Source organism: Ostrinia nubilalis, chromosome 7 (genome assembly GCF_963855985.1).
Source record: "Ostrinia nubilalis chromosome 7, ilOstNubi1.1, whole genome shotgun sequence".
Taxonomy (NCBI): Eukaryota; Metazoa; Arthropoda; class Insecta; order Lepidoptera; family Crambidae; genus Ostrinia; species Ostrinia nubilalis.
The window spans coordinates 15,290,271-15,307,034 of record NC_087094.1 but is presented as its reverse complement, the minus strand read 5'-3'; the positions used below and the strand labels follow the sequence as shown (position 1 = coordinate 15,307,034).

Below are 16,764 nucleotides of genomic sequence, written 5' to 3'. Positions count from 1 at the left end.
TAGATTGTGGAACTTAACATTTGTTTAGTAAATACAACGGTGTTTTAGCTGCATATTATTTTAATTAAATATCTATTATTAAAAAGATGTTAATAATTCGTAAATTTTCTTTTGAAATGTCGTTTTTACAGTCAGGATCTGAATTACCCTACTGACTACCTGAAAGTGTAATTTTGAATAAATTTAAAATTTTATTGCTGTTGTTCCTACTAGGGCATGAATATCGGAATCTCGAAATCTCGTAATATCGGAATCTCGGAGTACGAGATCCGATATTACAATTCCGATATTGAGCGACCCAATATCGTAATATCGGAATCAGATAAAGGTTTTAATTGAGATTTTAAACAAAGCGTTTAAACGCGCCACAACCTGCCACAAAGCCCAAAGTACATGATTGACAAAGACCAATGATTTTCTCATGTCTCTCACCATCACATTTTGTCCCACTGCAAATATTTATGGTTAATTTTACTTGTTCTAAAAAATTTTAACACTTGCCGTACTTGGTCTTAGCAATGAAAAACGACATCTCAACTCCCTTCCAAACATTAATTGGACTATGGCCCGTTAGTTCTGCGTACCTACTATGTGCCCTGCCCATTGCCACTCAGCTTGCTAGTCCGTCAGACTATGTCAGCGACTTTAGTTCGTTAACGGAGCTTCTCATTTCTGATTAGATCTCGTAAAGAAACACCAAGCACAGCCTTCTTCATAGCATGCTGTGCAACTTTGAGAGCGCACGTTTCCGAGCCGTATATCATCACAAGCACTGAGGTATTTTGGACAAAAGGATGTTGTGTAGTTTCCCGAACGCGGCCCAGCCGAGTAGGATTCGACGATTTACCTCTTTTTCGAAATTGCATCTATGATCATCTATGAAATTGAATAGCTGAATTGTTTGTCCGAGGTAGATATACTTGTCAACAATCTCGAGAATCGAGCTCCCAACCGAAAATAGGTAGGGCGTAACATGGTCATAAGCTTTGTTTTGACCATGTTCATCCGAAGGCCTACCTGTTGGGAGAGTCAATTAAGGTCTTCGAGCATTGTGCCGAGGTCTTCCAGCGATTCCGCACTAGTACGCAAAACTGACGGCCGATGGGGCAGCAAGGTTCTGGAGGGGAGGTCACGTACTGGAAATCGCAGAGTAGGACTGCCATTCACAAGGTGGACCTCCATTGTGAAAATTATTGGGGGAGGCCTATGTTCAGCAGTGCACGTCCTATGAACTCCTATGGCTGAAATGATGATGATGATGATGGCCCGTGGTTTTGTGAGTTGTACATCGATAATCAAAAAGGAACAAATTACAAGGATATTCAAGTTTTTTTACCACTACCTAAAATTTTTGTAACATTTGACTTGAATGACTCTACAAATCGTTCCGCCAGTATTGGTTGATGAAGTAAAAGTTTGTTTGATACCTGTTTTACAAAAACACTTAAATTCTTTGCTAGTCCATATTGGCCTATTTTAACCAAATGCAATGGAATTGGATACCCATAACATACAAAAATGGGTTTAAATACTTCAATTTTATAATTTTATGAAGTGCTGTTTTGTACCAAATTAAAGATATTGATTAAAATCATTATTTTACTGTATACAATTAAGAAATGTTATGAAAATAATCAAATATGTATTCAATTTATAACACAAACTCAATTCCGATATTAATATCGGAATTCCGATATTGAGATCTAATATCGGAAATCAATATCGGAATTGAAAACCTTCCGATATTACATGCCCTAGTTCCTACTTAACAATGATTCCGCCATAAGTTGTACATTAATTTAATCGATCTTTTAGCTGCATCAAGTTTTTAGCGCATTGAAAAGAAGCATAATTAGATCATGGAGTAGGACTCTCGTTCATGAAACTGTCGGTTTGTTTGTTGATTGAACAAGACTATGCTTTTGATTAAAACAAAGTAATAAACAAGACAGCCACTCCATCTATCAAATACCTTACATGCTGACAAAATTTTGGACTCTTTAAAGCTATTTTTGAGATGGTTTGGTTGCGTTTTTTCTTAGACTTTTCATGGCCATTAAAAACAAATATCCTCAAAGTGCTTTTACCGTAAAAATACATTGCAGCCATGGATTGGCGTCTGACATATAGCATAAACAAGCAGACGTCTAAAAAAGCTAATTTACCCTTGTTAGGAATTTTAAATTCTCTCAATTTAAAATTCCTAACGAATTTAGTAACAAATTTTTTAATGAATTAATTGCTCTCGCCATCCATCGCGCTTGATGGCACCTAGACGCCGAATCTTATTATTTTTTTATCTGTCAGAGAAAGCTCTCGTCAGTATACGTGCCTTTTTCTAATAAATGTGTAATGCAAATTCATTTCATGCCTTCAAACAGAACTACCAAAACTGCTCTATTAGAGGGAACTTTGAACCGGTAATTTGATGTTTTATAGCCCACCCTATTAAAAATATTCCTTTTTGTAGAACTGTATAATTGCACTGACATGTTGGCTGAATGAAAAAAATGCATTTACGAATAAAACAAACAAGTAATAATAGGCACTTCGACACTTTACCTCCCGCGCGGCCAAGTAAAAAGTACTGATATTATCGATGCAAGTCGGCACGGGTTGCCGTGGTTCTAGGTATACAAAATTTTATATATTATGGTTTTGACACGATTCAAACATAATTAGAGGGTATGCGTTGAAAAAAAAAGACTTTGATTTTTTTGGGACACCCTGTACATAGTAAACGACCCCTCGGAATTTAATTTCGTTTAAATCCTACGGAGATGCCAACACATAAGCCGTGGTAACTACTAAATAAATTAGTTCTCAAAACTGATGAAAAAGACAAAAAGGTAGATTACTTACTACTCATTTTCAGAAAAAGGCTATTCATAGAAAGTCTCTCACGTTGCCATTGTGATGTTTTCAAAGAAAAGATTAGCCTGTATTGAACATAAAGTAGACTTAAGACTTCACAAAATACCTACTCAGTATCCATAATACTTATGTTCTTACGATGTGCTTCTAGTTCGGTAGTTCTGAAAATTACTTCCTGTATGAATTTTATGACCCGAATAAGTCTCTTAGGATGGTAATTTATAAAGTTTCTCGATTCTCAAGTTACACATGGTGCAACTGGGAACGTTTTCCTTGAAAGTTTTCAAGCTACTTGAACGTAGAAGTAGTGGTAAGTTTATACTACCAATTATAAAGATTCAAACTATAAAAATAACGGAAGCCAACATCATTATTACATTGTAGGTAGACGTAGTTGTAAAATGGCTTTGAAAAGATATTTAATTTTTTGTCAATAAGTATGCCTTACATACGAAATTGGAGCTAAAAATGGAGGCACAACATTGGTAGGTAGGAAATGACACTCAAGTATAAATATAGATATAAGATTAAATTGAAACCCGACTCTACGACCAAACAGTCTAAAATACCTATCTATAATTCAACCATTTTCGAATTTAAGCCTTCATTATAGTTTAAGATCCTGCATAAAAATGACATGTAAGAAAACTAGTAATTTCCCGTAGTTTAGTAATTACTTGTCGTTCAAATATGACGTCATCTTAAATTAATAAGTATTTTAAACTCTTTCAGTGATCCTGGCCATAGCTGTACCAGATTTAGCTCTCTTGATTGAACTTGTGGGCGCCATCTTTTTCTCAACGCTGGGACTGCTCATCCCCGTAGTGGTACAAACAGTCCACCGCTGGGACCGTGGGCTGGGCAAATACCAGTACATATTGTGGAAGAATGGACTACTATTGTTGTTTTATCTTTTAGTGTTACTGTCAGGTTGTTATTCTGCTGTGAGTAAATTAGTTGCGAAGTTTTTATAGTCTTGAGTCTTACAGTTAAAATAAAGTGCATTTAGTGGTAATGGTACTTAGTCAAGATCTATTTATTGTATGGTAAATGTATGAGTAATGTTGAATGGATTGTAAGTTTTAATGGTAAATTCCTTGTTATTACCTATCAACATGTATTTTAATGATACTAATAAGCTATTGCTATTTTTATAACGTAGGTACAGCCAGTATTACACATTGTGCGAATTCTGCTTCAGTATTAAAAAATATTTTTTCAAAAAACTTAAAATAAGGTAATTATAAATGTAGGTAAGTTTCTTTCCGTGTTAGGTATAATAAAAAAGTATTAATTTTTAATAGACTGCTCAGTTCTTGAATATACAATTTTCATACATTTAAAAATTTACTTTGTCTTTGTTTAATTTATTTATTGAGAAACTCAACAGCAATTTTACAATAATTTTTTTATTGTCGAAAGTGACCCAATTTCAACTTTTCTATTTTTTTTGGCTCTTTTCAGTAATATCTCTGGTCTGTTTATTGGACGAGATTGTCCAAGGATCAGTTGTTGTTGCCTAAGACAGATGTTATTTGTAAGAGAAATAAGGTGAGTATAGCAATTAAATACAATTATATTTTTCCATATATTATTTTATTATTATTATCAACAATCTTTTACATATTTCCATCACGTGACAGTAATGAGAACCAAAAAAATTATTTGACATACATAACATCATTTCCATTAAGATCAATATATTGCTTAGAATTTAAAATATATTATATATAAATTAATTAATATATTATAGGCGATATTTAAGTGATATTAACGCTTAAAATGTGTGATATTTTTTCAATTTGGTGACAATGTTTTGGCAATGGTCCCTTAATGTAAATACGGTGTGCTATAAGCCTTTTAACAATATTAAATAAATAACTTGGTAAAAATCCGGCAAAGGATTTCCAATTAAAAAAACAATTAAAAACATTTCCTTGTTAAAGTCCGAGCACGTAGAATTTCGTCCAATGACCCCAAGTTACCCATACTTATCGCTCACGCGTAATTATATTGCTGTCGCGACTGTGCGACGGTCGGCCGCAGTGAGTGTGCGGAAGAAATTCTACGTGCTCGGCGACCGGACTTTAGCTCAAATAACGGTGAATACAGGGTGTTTTGTAGATCAAACAAAAGGATTGTTTTACTGCTTAAATGCAACATATTTCTCCACTGGACCCTGAGTTCAAAGTTCAAATTATAAAAAAAAAAGTTTTATAACAAATTGTCATGAGCAATCACTAATTTTTTGAGGAGTTTATGACATTGTTCCTTGATATTTGAGTTCTACTACTCAAATATCAAGGAATGAATCCTCAGAGTTTTGCCGTATTTAATCCCGGATAAAATTAAATAGATTTATTTGCAGCAACAACATAGATATTATAAGCTTAAATATTTCTTATTTTTAACATTTTCTGTTTACACACCTACACAACACTGAATATTACATTTGCAAATAAATATTTTTATATTTGAATAGTTAAATATGAAAGAAACAATAAGTAGGAAATGTATCACTTAATCTAACTTTATGCATATTATATTAAATCAGTTTTTATTTCATTTATTTCGTATAATGTATAACGGCAAAGGATATTTTTAGGAAAGTACATTATTTATATCGAAAAATACTTTTTTCTGTAACAACGCTCTTATTTTTTAGCTAAATTGTTATTTGGCATACTGTTATTGACTAGAATATTTTGAGATCAAACTTTTTTATGAAATGACTATGGATATAACTTCATTTATAATATTATTTACATAAATGAATAACTTTATATTACATTTAACTATTATGTTTAGCTGAAATTATACTATTTCATTACATAAATTTTCACTAAAAATTCTTTTAACGATTTTATGCATTCTGAATTATATTATTATAGATATACGTACTTATATTTATTATTATTACCTATAAATAAACTTGGAATGTCATTATGCTATACAACATAACGTTAGTAATTGAAATAGTAAATATATGACATTATTGTGCGACATAAATACTAGTACAGTAAATAAGTCATTTTGTAATTTATCTTACGTTAGTTAGCTGCCACTTAGTTGTCAAAAGGCAAGAATAGAATAATAAATAACTATTTATTTATGTACTATTTTTTATAATATTATAATATGTTTTGTACATTATGAATGATAAAATGCATATGGTGAGTGCAATAAAATCAGGCCGTAGAATATTGATTATAATTGGTTACATTAATGGTACCGGAAAACGCAGCGTGTGACGTCCACCTACAAGGTGGACCGACGACATCGTAAAGGTAGCAGGGAAGCGCTGGACGCAAGCCGCTACCAATCGATCAACATGGAAAGCATTGGGGGAGGCCTATGTTCAGCAGTGGACGTCCTATGGCTGAAATGTTGATGATGATGATGACATTAATGGTTACTTGAATGAAACCAGGCTAGAATACTTACAAATGGTGACGTCAAATGGAAGTATAGATGACCCACGCTGAACTGTCCCACCAAACTCAATGACAGGGGGGCGCTACCATCGTTCAACTATATGGTTTCCAATATGGCAAAAATCGGAACCAGCGATCCGGTATTGACGGTGGCGCCCACCTGTCAATGTCACGCGTGACAGTTCAGTGTATTGGGTCTATACAGTCATCGACGGCCGCTCAAATTATTTGACGTATGTCTACGTCATTTTAAGTAGCATTTAGCTCTCTTCTTGCAGTAACGTTTTATTCGCGATATAATGAAATATAGACATTCTGCATTCAGTTAAAATAATAGTGCGGTAAAATTTGTGCCAGTACAGAGTACTAAATTAATTAGAGTGAAGTGCTGAAGTCGTTATAATAACCTACATACATTTTTGATAAAATGTAACTAATTTAGTACCTATGTTTTTTATCATAATGATTATATTCAAAACGATGTTTTAGCAACCGACCTGTACATACATTCGTCATTCATAGTAATGAATGCAATTTCATAGCATTTTGTTTTATATTGAATAATTCACATACTTATGCAATTTTTAAATATGACTAAAGCCCGGTCTGTGAGCACATAGAATTGTGTCCAATGACCCCAAGCTACCCATCCTTATCGCTCGCGCGTAATTATATTGCTGTCGCAACTGTGCGACGGGCACCCGCAGTGAGTGTGCGAGCGCGACAGCAACATAAATACGCGCGAGCGATAAGGATGGGTAGCTTAGGGTCATTGGACAAAATTCTACGTGCTCACAGACCAGACTATAGATGCATTGCCATACTATAAATTTGACTAATAGAATTTATAGAAATTGCAAACAAATATTTGGTAGGTACATCAACGATATGTTAAGTAAATATTATCACACAAAATATATCAGTTCAGTTTCTTTAACATAAACATTTAGGCCAAATTATCAAACAAAAATGTATCAATAAAATTAACTTATTAAATGCGCATTGAAAACTTAATTGAATAAAATAAAAATTTGTACTTTTTAAGTGTATAAAATAATGAGTGATTCTTTGGTTAATAATTAATATGTACTTACTTACAACGCTAAATATTTGAGTGCAATGATATTCATTTCACTTACTATTCATTCACTTATTAGAAGCTTTAAAACTGACAAAAATAAATAAAAACCACTTCGCAATAATTTTGTCGCGTAGCAACACTGACAATACTTTTAAGCCTGGCAAGGCAACACATACTACCTGACAAATGAGATCTTCCTATCAAAATCATCCAATACGTTGTAAGGAATGCTTGAATTGGAGCAACTTACTGAGATTCGTGTAGACCAGGTCTTGTGGACTGGATATTATGAAGTATACCAACCCGAGAATGGATAGGACGGCCCGCCATATGGAGAAGTGAGTCCAAGTGTGGTAAAACGTTGGTATTGTCGGCTGGAAGAAGAGAGACAAACGATTTTTAACAGACTTCAAAAAATGACTATGTTCGGCTGTATGTATTTTAAAGTACATACCAACATAGATTCATTATCTGTCGATATGATTTAAGTCAGGGTTTCCCAATTTTGTTTTTGCCAAGGAACCCTAATTGATTATACTTTTCCTAGCGGAACCCCCGTACTACTCCGCCCGCACGCCCTGCCCCTCCCTTGTGCGTAAACAAGTCGGTGCGCGCGAACAACGTCGGTCACGAAACGTGGGATAATATTTTTTACGGAACCCTTGCGACCTTTCCACGGAACCCCAGGGTTCCGCGGACCACCTTTCGGGAACCGCTGATTTAAGTGATAAATTGTTTAAAAATTCCTTAGCTTACTAGTGTAAATAGACGTTTTTTCTAAGCAATAATCAACTACCAACACTACAGACTGAATGATATGTCAAAGCTAGCGGATTTTACAGACCAAGATCAATAGTAACACACACGCTTATTTGGTTAAAACAAGACAACTGGGCCTACGAAAGATTTATTATTTTCGCACACGTCACATGCCTGCTGTCCTTTTTTCGGACATCAGGCTGATTCAAGTCTGCAGTCCTTTTTTTCCGTGAGTAAATGTTTTACGCGCGGCCGATTTGGACGATTGAAACCCGACGGTGTCTTCTGGAGCCCAGTGAAACGGAGCCGTGAATTTTGCACTATAGTTATAGCGATAGTTCCTGAGTTAGAGGAGCGGCATGGGAGGGGTGATTTTGACAAATTTTGACGTGACAAAGCATACAAATCTAAAATTTGACGGTGACGTTTGACGGTCACGAAAACGGTACAGAAAAAAAGCTGGAAACTTATAAGCGCTTACCGGCGCTTCACTGCGCTGGTAACCCGCGCAGGAAAAAATATGAACGCGCGCCGATAAGCACTGAACAGCGCCGACAAATTTCAACACGCGCTGGTCAGCGCTGGACGCTGCCACATAAAATGCCATTCAACTTGCTTCCTTTGTGAACGAACGGACCCGCGCTGACAAGCTGGTAAGCGCTTATTTTCCAGCTTTCTTTCTGTGTACCGCCTAAGGCACTGACTTGCAAAAAAACGGTTCTTTTTGACGTGACGGCGACGGCATCACGCATCTCTTTTTATCACACAGTGTTGCTGCTAGTGACATCTCGCTCACTCAGTTCTTTGTTGCTCTATTCCGCTAGGTATATTAACATTAAGGTCCTAACTCAGCGGTTCCCAAACTTATTTAGTCTACTGCCCACTTTGAGTTTGAGCGGGTCAAAGTCCAGTCGGTAGGCGGGATTGTCCTGAGGGGGCAGAGGCCGGCACTCGTGCTGCTGACGAAGGCCTACCGGTCTGTCAGCACGGCCGCGCTCCCGGTCTTGGCCGGAGTGTTGCCCGCCGACCTCGAGGTGGAGTATGCTGGACGGACGGCTGTACTGAGGACGCGCCAGCTCGCGACCCTGGACGAGATGAGCAGTCGAAAACGCGATATACGGGATTCGGTGATCGTATTTTGGCAGCAGCGTTGGGAGCAGGAGACCAAAGGTCGTGAGCTCTATCAGTTCTTCCCGGAGGTGGCTGGTAGGCTCAGCATGCGCTGGGTCCAACCGGACTATGTGACCTCGCAGATACTCACTGGACACGGGTGCTTCAATAAAAGGCTGAGCGACATGAAGCTGCGAGAGGGGAGTATGTGTGAGTGCGGCGAGAGTGAGGAGGACAGGCACCACGTTCTGTGGTACTGTCCCCTGTATGAAGACCTGCGGTGTGAGATGCTGAGTGGGATAGCGCTCTCGGAGGGTTACGGTCCTGCGTGGTACCCTGATCTTGTCAGCTCGGAGGCGAACTTCGCGCGGCTGCGAGGTTTCGCGCACGCGTGGCACAGGAGACGGAACGGACAGACGCCTAGCGGCCAGGCACCGGATGGTGCCAACGTGCCAGTAGAGTCCATGCCCCAGAAGGGGGAGAGTGGCAAGGGACAAATGGACAAAGATTAAAGAACTTGTAGAGAGTCAAGAATTGCGCGCGGTGGAGTGCAATCTGCCGTAGGCAGCCGCAATTCCGCGCGCATCTCTCAAGATTCGGCCACAATAACCGCGAGGTTGGTATGGCCATGGGTGGTGGTGGGATTTGCCCACTTTGAGAATAAATAATTTTTAGCGCCCCCCATTTTTGTAGTCAAGAGTCGAGCTCAGTGTCTAAGAGTCCTCCTAGTAGATGACGCCTCCCAAACCTCTACACAACGTCCCGATTTTTTTTTCTGGGTCTCTTACCGCCCCCCTTTATTCCTGCAGCGCCCACAAGGGGGCGTTATCGCCCACTTTGGGAAAGACTGTCTAACTTAACTAGAGCGCAGAAAACTTGAGCTGAATGCTAAAATATCCAAAATAACTTACCGTAGTAACATTCTGCGTAATGTTGAAGACGAGGTGATTGTATTGGCACACCATGAGCTCGTCATACATCCTCGCGGCGGTGCACACCAGCATACAAGCTGTGTACAGTATAACTAGCACTATGGGTTGGAAGTACGGTTGTAGACCTCGAGTCACGTCCATGCTTGTTACGTCCAATCTGGAAGGAATTTAATAACTATTTAATAGCAGGATTCCAGGCCCTAAATGTTCGGATTATAAAAGTCTCATCGAAACGCTTAGTGCGAGCTGGTGGAATGTCGACAATATAGGGATGGAACGCTAACCTGCGTCTGATTCCCCAGTGACGGAAGGGAGCTGGTGGAATGAGGGCTATCGTTTTAGCGCTCACCAGTTAGCGCCACTGTAGAGTAAGGTCCTGTCACTTGCTAGTAGCGAAGACAGTGGCGCCAACTGGTGAGCGCGAAAGTGGTAGGAGGACTATCGCATTTGCACTCATCAAGATGGCGCCACTGTAGAGTAAGGTCCTGTCACTTGCTAGTAGCGAAGACAGTGGCACCAACTGGTGAGCGCGAAAGTGGTAGGAGGACTATCGCATTTGCACTCATCAAGATGGCGCAACTGTAGAGTAAGGTCCTGTCAATCGCCAGGGGTGCCAACTGTTAAGTATAAAAACGATAGCCCTCATTAGCTTGTGTAAACCTTTCGCACAGTCTCCGAAGTGTAGCCTGTAGAATTAGGCTTTTAAGCGCTTTAGGTGGCGAAAATATTACTTGTTATTTAATGGAAGTATAAGAAAAAGTTTACTTTACAGATATTATGGTCCCAAAACAGTCATAGGCTTAATGTTAAAAAGTGTAGCTAGAACAAGAAAAAGAGTAGTGGAAAGTTCATCATGGCATGTTAGTCAGACGTAAGCCAACAAATACCATAGTCCACAGCCTCCCATGTTTTTCATCCAGCCTGTATCTTACCTGTATCTTACCTTTGTAAAGTGAGGTATTACAGTACCTGTTTAATCCACGTTTAGACAGTTTTACGATAAACTAATATAATCGGCCGTTTGGTGTAGTGGTTCGAAACGGACTACTATTCCGGAGGTAGCGGGTTCGATTCCCGCACAGTACAAACATTTGTGTGCATGAACATATTTGTTTGTATTGGACTGGGTGTTTTCTATGTATAATAAGTATGTATTTACAAAAAAAAAAGTAAGTATGTTTATATCTGTTGTCTAGTACCCATAGTACAAGTTTTGCTTAGTTTGGGACTAGAAGCGCAGTGTAAAATGTCCAAGGATATTTATTTTATTATTTATTATTATTATTAATCACGATTTTTCTATAAACTCACCTGTCCAAAACAGACAGCAAGCACAGCGCACAGAAGAAGTAATACGAGGCCACATAAGGCATTGTTACCACTGCATGGAACGACAAGTGTCCAGCGTCCAAACCATCCGAGTAGCTGATAAGGAGCAGGTGCATCAGCGATAAGCCTCCTAAGATGCCGTGGCAGGCCGGTGCGCAGTTACGCCAAGCTTTTTGGACTGTTAACGCCACGTCGAGAGGAGTAACGTCGCCTAACCTGGAAAATGTTGAATTAGAATGATATTTGTCAGTATAAACATTATTGGGTAGTTTACAGCAACAATAAGAGTAGGCGCACACCGTTGATTTTTCGTCGGCCGATAGTTTAGTCGGGCAGTTGATCAGTATAGGCATGTATGGGAGTGCGCACACTACGCCGATTCGATTTGGCCGATTCTTCATACAATTTAAAATCGGGCACAATTATCGGCCAACTAAAATCAATGGTGTGCGCCTACTCTAAATAATTCATTCTATGCTATCAAATCAAGACCCATGGAATAAGAATGAACTATGACATTTTTATTTGACAGATCAATAAAGCCTCCTCGTTTTGAAAGTACAGAACTTAAAATTAAAATCTTTGTGGACAATAATGAAGTGTTAAACAATATCAAGTATTCATTTAATTCAAATCGGTATATTATTCATAAAAATTACTATAAATTGAACGGCATGTGCCCTCTACAAAATATGGACTCGACATGCAGGTGTGTTAAAAACTATGACACAGACCAAATCAAACAATTTTTTAAAAGTATTGTAATATAAAAAATAATTAAGTACCTTAAATATTTATCGCCATCTCCACTCTGCTGTGTCTCCAAGATCCTATCTCTAGAGACAGCTCGGAACGTCCCACCTCCTTGCATATAAATTTTCTCCGGTCTGCGAGACCCAAAGGGGTGGAGTCGGTCATCGTTGGGAGAAGTCACCGGAGATGGGGATGAGAATGGGTTGTCTATGTACTGGTCATGGTATGTGTTGGATTCAAGACTTTCCAGCATTGCTGATAAATCTGTTGGGCGGGCTAAAACAGAAATTTCAATCATATCAATAAGGCTGAGTTGCACCACCTCATTTTAACCGTGACAATAACATTAACCGGTGCTTTTTGTATGGAGTTTGACAGATTTTTGATGTTTGTCAGAGTTAAAGTAAGATAGTGTAACTTAGCCTATGAAATTATGTGATTAAGAATTCAACTTCACAAAATAATCATCTGAAGAGACATAGGAATAAGTAATTTTGAAATAAATTCTAATTTTAAAGATTAAACTATTCATATTTATTTATTGATTTTTCAAGTAGGTAAGTAAGGTTAGGTAAGTACTTAAAATAAGTTTCATCTAGCTAGAGTAAAGTATAAATAGTAGGCTTATCTTTAAAATGAACCAAATGAACTTACCTGGTTTAGCTCCCAGCTTTGACTTGGTGCTAGGTTTAAAAACTTTTGGGCTGACATCCTTGCCGTTGGCATTAGTATCCTGTCTCTCATCTCTGGATTTCCTTTTAGTCTTCCGGGGTTTGTGCCGCAACTCCTTTGACGTTCCGTTGTTGTTTTCAACGTCATTTGCTTCAATCTCCAACTCACCGCTAAGGGTGACAACTTCATCCCTGTTGTATTCTTTTAAGTAGTCATCAACCTGAAAACATTGGGTTAAAGATTTAACATTTTACAAATAAAACATTGCACAAAACAACTTAGGCTTTAGGTAATAAGCAAAACTATAACTACAAAGTACATATCAGTTTAAGTTCAAAAATTGTTGTTGCATTAAATTAAACCTCAACTAATTAAAGTAAATATTTGTTCATTGTGTGATAAGTTAAAGGATCTCTATATTGGATTTTACTCTCTAAGTGCAAAAAGGATACTTCTCTGCTAAAATAAATGACAAATTCTAATGTATAAACTGACCTTTTCTAAAGCACTAAGACTTGAACCAGGAACCTCAAAATCATGCAAATCTCTGTCTCTATGCTTAGAAGAGTGCCTCTTTTTCTTCCTATAAGAAGGACTCCGTTTCTCCTTATGTCCACTTGAAGGCCTGGATAGAGACTTCATAAACTTCTCATCTAAACCATTAGGATCGTGCGAGTAGAAGACAAACGAAGGATTCTTGTCCTTATCAGACTTTTTTATCTCTTGCTCTACAAAACCTAAGATACCTTGCTTTAGTTGCTCATGTATAGGCAACTCCACAGACTCGTGTTCGGAGTTTATCCAACTTTCCCGCGCTTTGGCCTTGTCTGGGGGAGGTTCTGGCGCGTCTTCGACGGAGGACGTGCCTTCTGCCAAATCCTGGGCCGCTGCGTGACCATTTGACAGCTTTCTAGACCCAGATCTAGATCGAGACCTCTGCCTGCTTTTGTGCTTCGGAGACGGCGATCGAGCCGACGTGTGAACCTCAGCTATCTCCTCTTTCACGTCCACACTTTTTTCCGGCTTCATAATTGATTAACTTCTCTAAAACCCACGCAAAACTAGAAATACCAAAGCGCTTTCAAACACGGCCGAAAACAAACAAAATCCACATGGCTATGTTTGGAAACAAAACGTAGACAAAAAGCAATAAGTTTGTTTAACTCATGACTTATTTTTTAGGACCGTTCAACAGTTTTATTACTATTTTTAATTAAAAATCTTAAATCTACAAACAAAGGCGAAAACTGCACTTTTGAAATGTCAAATGTCACGTCAAATCCACCAATGACGTCATTGTGACGTCACTGATAAAACAGCTGCGTTCCGTTCTACCGAACATTTGCTAAACAGCGCGTTCCGATTTTTATAAATTCTCCGGAATGGATGGTGGAGAACCTCCACCGACTGAGATCTCGTGAAGTAAGAATGAACGGGCATAATATTATAAACACTGTTGAAATAAGTACAAAATGTAATTTTGATAGGATTGATCATTGAAATGTTATAAATCATGTTTCACCCAAACAGCCACCGGAGACTGTGGGTTGTTTGTAAGCTGTTTCATTATCTTCGTATTTACGGTAACCAATAGGGTGGAGCGAAAATTTTTTTTTCAGATAACTGTAATGTAATAGTCAAAATTTTGTGCCTTTAGGGCTTAAATGAAGTCATGCAAAATATTAATCAATTCGGTTTAGAGTAACTGCCTCCGCATCGATACTGAATTTATAAAAAAAGTTGGTTTTAGACCTCACTTAGGCGCCACATATCTGTGCAATATTTAAATAAAAATACTATTTTTTTATCACAAATCGTTTACTGATATGCTATATTTTCAATGTAAAATACACAAAAAAGCCAGGCTTTGGGTTTATAATTTTAATAAGGGCAGTGAGAGAGCGCGAGAAGAGAATTTTTCTGGCCCTTTTCGCGACTCGCGTCTTTGTCAGATAGTCTACTGGTAAAGCTCTGGAAACATGTGAGAAACTGCCTATCTATAAATTTGAACAAATTGAAGGACAAATGTGATCAGAAATGGCCAATTATCTGAGTACTGATCAGCAGAACTTGCATAATATTGCTTCGGCGGTAATTAGGCGTAAGTATTCTCACAAAATCTCGCAATAATTTCTCCTGGTGAATTCTAACATGCCCGTTAGATCACACGAGCGTACCGAATACTACGTTTGTATTGTAGGAACTTAAAATCCAATAGAAATTTTGATACCTCTGGCTACTATTGTGGTTAAAGTCTATGCTTCGTCCTGGTTTTTGATTAAGAACAAAACCATCATGCAAAGATGGCACCCGTCATCTGTTTAAAATTATTATGGCCTCGAGAGGCCTGCCAGATACCCTATGAAAGATTAAAGAACTAGTTACCCGGAGAAAAAGCTATTACGAGTATCCTGATAGCAGTCTTCTTACGATGTCAGAGAGCTGGCGGCTCGTCGCATACTAAAGTCACACAGTACGAGTCACCCTTCAATACCTAGAATTTTTTAAGTACCAGTGATACACTTTAATGCTATTTTATATATTGATTTAATTTACTTAACCGAACAGCCGCTTTTGAGATATTTATTTGACTAAGAAATTCAGCACATTGTCAAATCTGGTGGTGAGAGCAAACCTTTGTTTTAAGGCTCCTCTACCTCACTCAAGCTGTTGAGGGACCTGTGAAGATTACGATCAAAGATTCTATTTCTCACTGCATCCAGGAAGTCACTAATAAGGTGCAATAAAAGTCAAGTTGGAATCGCGAAACGTGATGCCTAAATTTTGACTAAAAAAGGATTTTCAAGCATAATAATTAAAGTAATTTATCTAATTCTTGTATGTATTTCTTGTTATATTACCTTAGTAAATATCTAATCTATAAATTATCTGTCATTTAATACCTTCTTACTAATAAATAGAGCGCAATATTTCACCTTAGACGACTTTCAACTTTAAATAAAATTTTAAAATTTCGAAGTCACTGCGGAGGCAGAAGATATTCATAAAATGGGATAAAAAATTACAGTTATTTATACTTTCATATAAGGCACAAAACCCCCCCTATTAGAACTTCGAAACTAAAAAAAAAATTTTTCCCATACAACCGTGCTCCACCCTAGTAACCAATGCCGCTGTCTTATTAAAATAATTTTCTTTAGTTACCTTAGCTGCTTGCGACACAGCTGCACAGGTTCTATTGATGATGATGGTGCAGAAATGGTTTTTATATTTGGTAGATCTAAATGGAGGCCTAAATACCTATGTTTTCAATGTTGCTTTTTACAGTGTATGTAGGTTTAAGTTTTTTTTATAAAATAATAACTTTTCACCTACGCTTTTCACAGTTTATGATTCTGACGTAGGTAGGTAATCTTCTGTGACATTAAGAGCCATTTCACAAAAATATTCCGCGCGAATTTAGGTAAAAGCTGTCAACGCAACGTCAAAAGAGTAAAAAGAACGCTGAAATGGACAAAAAAATCTTGAGCCGTGACCGTATTAAGACTTGATTTAAGTTATTAATTTTAAGGTAGAATGAGGTATTCAAACTTGATTAATTAATTTAAATTTTTAATAGAGTTTATTAAGTCTTTTATATTTCGATTCATAATGAAACACGAATAGGTATAATATGTAAAATATATATTAAGTACAAAATAAAGACAGTCACATAGTGAAAAATAAATCTGCCCCCTTACAGCTCCATCATCGGACCCTGGATACAAATAATGAAACACGAATAGGTATAATATGTAAAATATATTAAGTACAAAATAAAGACAGTCACATAGTGAAAAAAAAAATCTGCCCCCTTACA

At 37.5% G+C, this 16,764-nt stretch overlaps 2 protein-coding genes across 2 annotated transcripts in view; one reads left to right on the top strand and one right to left on the bottom strand.

Moving 5' to 3' along the window:
* The window catches only part of LOC135073400 (proton-coupled amino acid transporter-like protein CG1139), a 95,226-nt gene extending 89,240 nt beyond the window's left edge, over positions 1-5,986 (top strand). The window contains exon 9 of the mRNA XM_063967580.1: positions 3,607-5,986. Coding sequence (XP_063823650.1) covers positions 3,607-3,848 — 242 coding nt within the window. The 3' untranslated portion in view covers positions 3,849-5,986. The remainder of the gene's footprint in view (positions 1-3,606) is intronic.
* A 1,061-nt stretch (positions 5,987-7,047) lies between these two features.
* Positions 7,048-14,199, bottom strand: LOC135073396 (uncharacterized). Its single transcript, XM_063967573.1, has 6 exons — positions 13,440-14,199; positions 12,927-13,164; positions 12,305-12,548; positions 11,502-11,735; positions 10,170-10,347; positions 7,048-7,763 (listed from the first exon to the last, which is right to left on the bottom strand). Exons 1-6 carry the CDS (start codon positions 13,971-13,973, stop codon positions 7,596-7,598), a joined length of 1,596 nt encoding a protein of 531 aa, XP_063823643.1. The 5' UTR covers positions 13,974-14,199; the 3' UTR covers positions 7,048-7,595.
* Positions 14,200-16,764: the final 2,565 nt, after the last annotated feature.

What these genes read in the sequence shown, in the direction of transcription:
- LOC135073396 (XM_063967573.1), bottom strand. Translation starts at nt 13,973, where the DNA reads ATGAAGCCGGAAAAAAGTGTGGACGTGAAAGAGGAGATAGCTGAGGTT. An exon ending in TTGCTGTCTGTTTTGGACAG is followed by an intron (nt 10,348 to 11,501) that starts GTGAGTTTATAG and finishes AATTCCTTCCAG; the next exon opens with ATTGGACGTAACAAGCATGG. An exon ending in TTACGCAGAATGTTACTACG is followed by an intron (nt 7,764 to 10,169) that starts GTAAGTTATTTT and finishes CTCTTCTTCCAG; the next exon opens with CCGACAATACCAACGTTTTA.